Raw genomic sequence first — 8,355 nt, forward strand, 5'->3', positions numbered from 1 at the left:
AAAGACTGAAATTGTATTTTCTTGTAAGACATACTCCAATAATCCTTGCTTTATTTACAGCTTTGAAAAATATATTATTAGTTCATGCATTCTCTGGGAATCAAACCCATGACCTTAAGCTTTTTTCTTTCCATTATATTACTCTTCCATAGGTTTCATTTAGCATTGAGGCAAAACTTCACGGCTGCCCTAAAGAGAAGAGCCGGACCTTCATGGTCAAGCCAATGGGCTTTAAAGACACCCTTCAGGTGACTGTGGACTTTGCTTGTGAATGTGACTGTCAGCAGTCCTCCGTGCCCGCCAGCCCGTCCTGTCACCACGGGAACGGTACCCTGGAATGCGGTGTGTGCCTGTGTGACCCGGGCCGACTGGGCTCTCGATGTGAGTGCTCCGAGGGCGAATATAAACCCAGCCAACAAGACAGATGCAGCCCCAACCCAGCAGCGCCGGTTTGTAGTGGGCGCGGAGACTGTGTGTGCGGCCAGTGTGCCTGTCGCTCCAGTGATTTTGGAAAGGTTTGGGGGCCGTACTGTGAATGTGATGACTTCAGCTGCCTCCGTTTCAAAGGACAAATATGCTCAGGTTAGACATGCCTTGACTCAATGTATCAGAAAAAAACAGTGCTACAGTAGATGTGTCATTGTGTGTTTGTGAGGATTACACACAGCTTTTTGTTCTTGCTTCATAACATGGACAGTGTTTCACCTTATTAGGCAATTTGATCCACAGCAGTCTGACTCAGATGCGCTTGATTTATTAGATGATATTCAGTTTTACATGTCTGTGTGCATTACCTGCTTAGCCTGAAGCCTGAGTCCGGTTGTTCACATCTTATTCTCTCTTCAGTTAAACAGCAAGTCGAATGCGTAAAATTATATATTAGTTTGAAAAGTGAGATTTCAGTAGTATGTGGGATAGGCATTGCTGTTTAACTGCCTTGTGAAAATTGTTTTCTTACACAATATCTTATTATGTTAGAGTTGGTGGGTGGGTGTTTAAACTACAAGAAGAATTAGAGTCAGCAAGTATAGCCCCCGGATATAAATAACATAAAACATACACACAGTAAAACTAACACACACACACACACACACACACACAAGTAGATAAACCAGTCTGAAATCTTCTGGTTATATGCTGTATTCTCTGTGTTGAAATGAATGTGTTGGCTTGGGAAATGTTTATGTTTAAGTTGAATTCTTTGTTGCTTTAGTAACAAACATTAAGTGAGCATTACGTAACACCATGTTGTATTTCATCATTTGTTTTTCATAATTCATTAGAATTTACACATTTAAATTGTAAAGTATGTATTTTCATTCACTACTGTTGAAACATTTTGGGTCAGTAAGATATTTTAAAGAAACAAATACTTTTAATTAGCATGGATGGATGCATTAAATTGACAACAAGTAACAGTAAAAACATTTATTATATTGCAAAAATTAAAATATTTCAAATAAATGCTGTTTTTTGAACATTATATACATCAGAGAATAATAAAAACATGTCATATTTTCCACAAAAATATTAAGCAGCATAACTGTTTTCAACAAGGATCATGTGATACTGAAGACAGTAATGACTGCTAAAAATTCAGCTTTGCTGAAGATGTACGAATGTTTACTCGCCTTTGTGCCAAATCTTTTCCTCCTCTGGCTGGCAGCTCTCAAATTAATTTTTCCATGATGCATATTTGCAAAGATTAACAATGAACTTAAATTCTGGTCACACAAAGCGATTGTATGAATGGAGAAGTTGTGGGATATAGAAGTTTTGTATCTGTAGTAATTATAAACAGTTGTATTGCAAGAGCTGTGTGGTAGTAGTAGTATACTTTATTGTCCTCAAGAGGAAAATTGTTATGGACTACATGTTTCTGCAGACATACAATAAACATATAAAAACAAAATTAAGTAAAATCAAGAAAATACAGTTCTTAGGTAGTTCTTCAAATGTTCCTCCTTCTATGAAATATTTTAAATGCTAATTTTGGCTGAACTTCATGATCACCATATTTTCCCATAGGTCATTAACAACTATTTATTTGTTTGATGTCTCCGTCAGGTAATGGTGAGTGCAACTGTGGCACCTGTCACTGTAGCCCCGGATGGTCCGGCGATAGCTGTGACTGTTCGACCCGCACAGACGCCTGCATGGGGAGCGGAGGAATGCTGTGTAGTGGCCGTGGCCACTGTGTGTGTGGCGTCTGTGAGTGCACACAGCCAGGAGCCTATGGATCAACCTGTGAGAAGTGTCCCACCTGCCCAGACGCCTGCACCATTAAAAAGTGAGTGTGTGTTGGCCAGTTTTTCTGTGTTGGTGAGAATGAAAATTCAGATATTCAGATATTAAAAGAACTGTAGAACCTGATAAAACAAAAATATCTTTATTAAAGAAATGTCATAAATAATTGTTTATAATTTACAATGATATGCAAAAATAGTATTTTAAATACAGTTTAGATTTATTTATATCTATCTATCTATCTATCTATCTGTCTGTCTATCTATCTACAGCGAGAGAGAATAAATATGTTTAGGTGCTTTTCCATCTTAACTGTTTAAAGTGGATTTATGTGTTTCTGCAGGGAGTGTGTGGAGTGTAAACATTATAAGAGAGGGGATCTGTATGAAAAGAACTGCAATCACGTCTGCAGAGATGAGATTGTGCTGGTGGATGAGCTGGGTAATCTCTACCTCCGACCAATCCATAATACATATCTCCCATCTGCAGTAGCCTATATAAAGCCTTTTTAGGGTATACAGTACCATTTAAACTTTTGGGGTGGTAATTTTTTATGTTTTTAAAACATATCTCCTATGTTCACCAAGGCTGCATTTATTTGATCAAAAATACAGTAAAAACAGTAATGCTGTAAACTTGTTTATTCGTACTTATTTATTCCTGTGGTGGCAAAGCCGAATCTTCAGCATCATTACTCCAGTCTTGAGTGTCACATGATCCTTCAGAAATCATTCTGATATGATGATTTTTTTTATTATCGCTGAAAACATGTTGTGATGAAATGTTTTAAGGATTATTTGATGAGTAGAAAGTTTAAAAGAACAGCATGTACTTGAAATAGAATCTGTTGTAACATTAAAAATGACTTTACTGTCACTATTTATCAATTTAATGTATCCTTGCTGACTAAAGGTTTTTTTTTTTTTTTTTACATAAATCTTTGCATAAAACATAAATCCAACCCCACACTTTTGAATGGAAGTGTATATTTCTAAGCTACACAATCTGTACATCTTCTAAATGCAGAATAATACATCTCCAGGCCACAGACTCATCTTAAATCGAATCCATTATTTACCAAAGGTTCATTTATTTATGAATATACACTATGTGACTATAGTTCTTCATGCAGCATATTTTGATCAGTTGTTGTTCTAGCTGAGTTAATTTTCATCTGTTCTCTCCAGTCTTTCATGAGAAGAACTCAGTGAACTGCAGCTACAAGGATGAGGACGACTGCGTTCAGAACTTCCAGTATTATGAAGACGCCAGTGGAAAATCCTTCCTCTATCTTGTTAAAGAACCAGGTGAGAGGAGAGATGTGAGGCAAAGACAACGTGTGACATGTAGCTGTCAAACATGGCTCATGCTGATAAACTCTCTGTGTCTGTGTGAGAGACGGGTAGATACTGGCTGTACTTCTGTTACAGTTACTAGATACTGAAGAGATCCATTCAAATGGAAACTGAATGTAGAATATGAACTTTTCTTTAAGAATGAATCTTTTGTCATTGCTGATTTATGTTCAGAGTGTCCTAAGGGTCCTGATGTCTTGGTGGTTGCTCTTTCGGTCGCTGGTGCGATCCTGCTGCTGGGACTGGGTGCGCTCTTGGTCTGGAAGCTTCTGATCACCATTCATGACCATCGTGAATTTGCCAAGTTTGAGGAGGAGAAAGCCAGGGCTAAGTGGGAAGCGGTAAGACTCACATCTAGACTATTTGTGAGGTGCTAAACCAGCCACATCCTGTTAAGTGTTATCAGCATTTTTTATATTAGTCTTACTTCCTCTCAAACTGTTCAAAATGCACAGTCTAACCACTTTAATCTCAAAATGATTCATAGAATCACAGAGGTCCTATGTGAAATGATTTTGATCAACATTCAGGATAGATACAGTTTGAGTAGAAAGTAAGTTTAAAAAGCATGTACTTGAAATAGAATCTGTTGTAACATTAAACATGACTTTACTGTCACTATTTATCAATTTAATGTATCCTTGCTGACTAAAGGTTGTTTTTTTTTTTTTTACATAAATCTTTGCATAAAACATAAATCCAACCCCACACTTTTGAATGGAAGTGTATATTTCTAAGCTACACAATCTGTACATCTTCTAAATGCAGAATAATACATCTCCAGGCCACAGACTCATCTTAAATCGAATCCATTATTTACCAAAGGTTCATTTATTTATGAATATACACTATGTGACTATAGTTCTTCATGCAGCATATTTTGATCAGTTGTTGTTCTAGCTGAGTTAATTTTCATCTGTTCTCTCCAGTCTTTCATGAGAAGAACTCAGTGAACTGCAGCTACAAGGATGAGGACGACTGCGTTCAGAACTTCCAGTATTATGAAGACGCCAGTGGAAAATCCTTCCTCTATCTTGTTAAAGAACCAGGTGAGAGGAGAGATGTGAGGCAAAGACAACGTGTGACATGTAGCTGTCAAACATGGCTCATGCTGATAAACTCTCTGTGTCTGTGTGAGAGACGGGTAGATACTGGCTGTACTTCTGTTACAGTTACTAGATACTGAAGAGATCCATTCAAATGGAAACTGAATGTAGAATATGAACTTTTCTTTAAGAATGAATCTTTTGTCATTGCTGATTTATGTTCAGAGTGTCCTAAGGGTCCTGATGTCTTGGTGGTTGCTCTTTCGGTCGCTGGTGCGATCCTGCTGCTGGGACTGGGTGCGCTCTTGGTCTGGAAGCTTCTGATCACCATTCATGACCATCGTGAATTTGCCAAGTTTGAGGAGGAGAAAGCCAGGGCTAAGTGGGAAGCGGTAAGACTCACATCTAGACTATTTGTGAGGTGCTAAACCAGCCACATCCTGTTAAGTGTTATCAGCATTTTTTATATTAGTCTTACTTCCTCTCAAACTGTTCAAAATGCACAGTCTAACCACTTTAATCTCAAAATGATTCATAGAATCACAGAGGTCCTATGTGAAATGATTTTGATCAACATTCAGGATAGATACAGTTTTTCTCATTTCTTTGGTGCATTTCTCGAATCATTAATATTTGCAAAGAAGTATGTGCATTTCTCAAAACAATTCGTACAAAAAGCACCACACAATAGATTATCTGCAAAAGCCTGTAACTTACTTAAAATCTTTAGTTCATCTCTCAAAAGTAAGTATTTATGTCAATGACCAGTGCCATCAGAATGAAAAGTCCTTGTGTCATTGTTCACAAACAAGATAGTCAAAATGCTTAGTCATGTTGTCAATATACGGTAACAGTGCACTCGGTTAGTATTACCTGATGTAAACTATAGCAACAGTTTGGATGATAGTTACTGTACTGAAACGGTATGCCATATATCCATTTCAAAAGTACAAATTTACACATTACTGTATGTGGGATATTGATTGAAAGAGACTGGATAGGATTCACAGTTATACTTTTTCTTGTGGTCTGACAACAAAAAAACACATTACAACGTTGTGATATAGAGAAGAAAAAGAAATATGGGCACAAAGGCAAAAATACAAAATTAGAAAGGCAAACACGGAAACACCCCTTAGCCAGAACTTTATGCACTGTATGAGGAATTTCAAGGAACTGGTTTATGATTGGTTGATCTACATTCTTCATTAGTGAAAGTCAAGATTCAACTGCACAATTCATGGCAAATTTATGAATGTGTAGAAAATATGTTTGACAGTTTATGACAACTAGATCAACCATTTTGTATTTAATGACTTGTACGATGAGCTAACGTCTTGATGTTTTGAGGGGTAAGACTATTGCAGAGAACTACCAACATGACAATAGCAACTGATGACGTAGGAAACCGCAGACAAATGTACCAAAGCAATCGCAACTTGTTCAAAAGAATGAGAAACTGCTTTTATGATGTGCACAAGTGACTAGATGATGTGGAGGTTGAACAAGTAGTTTTGAGAATTTCATTTCTGATCTGAGAAATGCACCAAAGCGACAGAAAAACTGTAACATCATTCAACACAATCTCGACACCAAGTGGTCAAAGTGGGAATTACAGATGTGCTGATGTTTTCATTACAAATACTTATGAGCGTTGCAGCACTGGTCATCAGTGTTGGGGGTAATATATTACAAGTAACGCGAGTTACGTAACGCATTACTTTCCATAAAAAGTAACTAAGTAACGTAATTAGTTACTTTTTTATGGAGTAATGCAATATTGTAATGCATTACTTTTAAAAGTAACTTTCCCCAACACTGCTGGTCATTAATGAAAATCTCCCTCATCTTTTAGGCTAATAATCCGCTCTACAAAGGAGCCACCAGCACCTTCCAAAACGTAGCATATCGTGGAAGTTAAGAATGACACCACCTCTGCTTCTGTCAAGCACAACTACTGATCATCTCAACAGCACACGACTCAGCCAATCACAGCTGGGTTCACCCAGGCATGTGACTATCTAGAACTGTGGTGACTAATGCAGAATGTACCAAAATATTTTTAGAAATATTATTAGATAATCAAAAACACACTACTGTTCAAATATTTGGAGTCAGTATGTGTTTTTAATGTTTTTTTTAATTATTTAAATTGAAATTACAAAATGTTCCTTTTTTCCCTTTTTTTTTGGGAGGTAGCCTTGGTAAGCATAAGCATAAGAGACTTATTTCAAAAACATAAAAAATCTGACCCAAAACTTTTGGGAGTGACAATTATAGTTACAGTGTAAACATGCTCAATGAGACCTCAGTTACCATTTTTAATAACTAATTTTTAATAAGTACATTTTCCCATTTATAGCACTGTTATTTTTAAATTTTCATTTTCCTGATGATAGAACTATTTAACAACAACAGTAAATATTCTTTTATACATGTTACACGTAAAGTTGTTTGTTTATTTTATTCATTATGAAACTTGACAATGCTGTTATGCTGTTGTGGGACTGGTGCGACTTTAAAATTGTTCTCTTCTTACGGTACATTCCTTTGCACTGCTGGTATTCATTTGCTGTATTTTAAAATATTTTTAAACTTGCATTTTCTGTGTTATCATTTTATTTAAGGTGATGTGTTTAATTTTTCTAGTGTTAAAATTCTTTCTTGTATCCGCTCATTAATATACAGAGACAAAAATGTCATATCACTCACTGTGGCTATTAAAACATTCCTCTGTTTGGCTAAGCATCCCAAACAAAGCCAGGGATGTGACTGTCTGTTTGGATGGCCAATGCCGGGAAACCCTTCTGAAAACAGTCATTATTATTGCTATTCCATTTGCTGGCACTATTGGTGGAGAAAGTCACCTCTAATGAAACCTTGACATAAATCTAATGTTTAAAATTCTACAGTAATTTTCTGAGTGAAAGTGTCTTCTTTAAAGAACGATTTCTATGTTTGATTCAGACTAGTTTTTAAAGTAATTAAAGCTCTAACTTGGTGACCTGTGTACTGTGTGTTGTGTTGAAATACTTTTATATGATCATAAGGGGTGTGGCCAGTTAAAACAACAACAACAACAACAAAAACCTTATCTGCAACAACATTTTTAAAGAATGGGACTGTTTTGCTATTTCCTGTTCTCTGTCTACAACGTAAAAAGAAAAAGTGGAGGGACATACCACTAAATCAATTCCTACAAATCAGATATTACCTTTCCCAATGACAATTTTCGAATAAATCCAATTTCTTTGAGTCATAAAGAAACAGGTATGTGAAATTCAGGAATGCATGCGACTCATCAGATATCATTTCTCTTTGTAGAAATAGTGTCAGATTCTACTTCCAGTTTGTTTATCTGTCTAACTTTTGCACTTGCCAGAAGACTGAGTGACTGTGAAGGTTGTCTGTCGATCCATCTGATCTGTGCCTGGTCCTTTCAGGAGGTAATACTTTTATATGATCATAAGGGGTATGGCCAGTTAAAACAACAACAACAACAACAACAACAAAAACCTTATCTGCAACAACATTTTTAAAGAATGGGACTGTTTTGCTATTTCCTGTTCTCTGTCTACAACGTAAAAAGAAAAAGTGGAGGGACATACCACTAAATCAATTCCTACAAATCAGATATTACCTTTCCCAATGACAATTTTCGAATAAATCCAATTTCTTTGAGTCATAAAGAAACAGGTATGTGAAAT

The 8,355-nt window shown here is 36.4% G+C and overlaps 1 protein-coding gene across 2 annotated transcripts in view; it reads left to right on the forward strand.

Moving 5' to 3' along the window:
* Positions 1-6,756, forward strand: part of itgb3a (integrin beta 3a) — a 14,914-nt gene extending 8,158 nt beyond the window's left edge. The window contains exons 11-15 of one of the 2 annotated variants that reach the window (XM_016571269.1): positions 2,068-2,290; positions 2,591-2,688; positions 3,435-3,554; positions 3,777-3,943; positions 6,504-6,756. In XM_016571269.1, the coding sequence (XP_016426755.1) occupies positions 2,068-2,290; positions 2,591-2,688; positions 3,435-3,554; positions 3,777-3,943; positions 6,504-6,569 (674 nt within the window). In that variant the 3' untranslated portion in view covers positions 6,570-6,756. Of the gene's footprint in view, positions 1-2,067; positions 2,291-2,590; positions 2,689-3,434; positions 3,555-3,776; positions 3,944-6,503 lie in introns of those variants that run through there. The other variant, XM_016571277.1, reaches the window with a different exon arrangement.
* The last annotated feature ends 1,599 nt before the right edge of the window (positions 6,757-8,355 follow it).

Source organism: Sinocyclocheilus rhinocerous, unplaced genomic scaffold (assembly GCF_001515625.1).
Source record: "Sinocyclocheilus rhinocerous isolate Xijiao unplaced genomic scaffold, SAMN03320098_v1.1 scaffold1063, whole genome shotgun sequence".
In the NCBI taxonomy this organism is placed as follows: Eukaryota; Metazoa; Chordata; class Actinopteri; order Cypriniformes; family Cyprinidae; genus Sinocyclocheilus; species Sinocyclocheilus rhinocerous.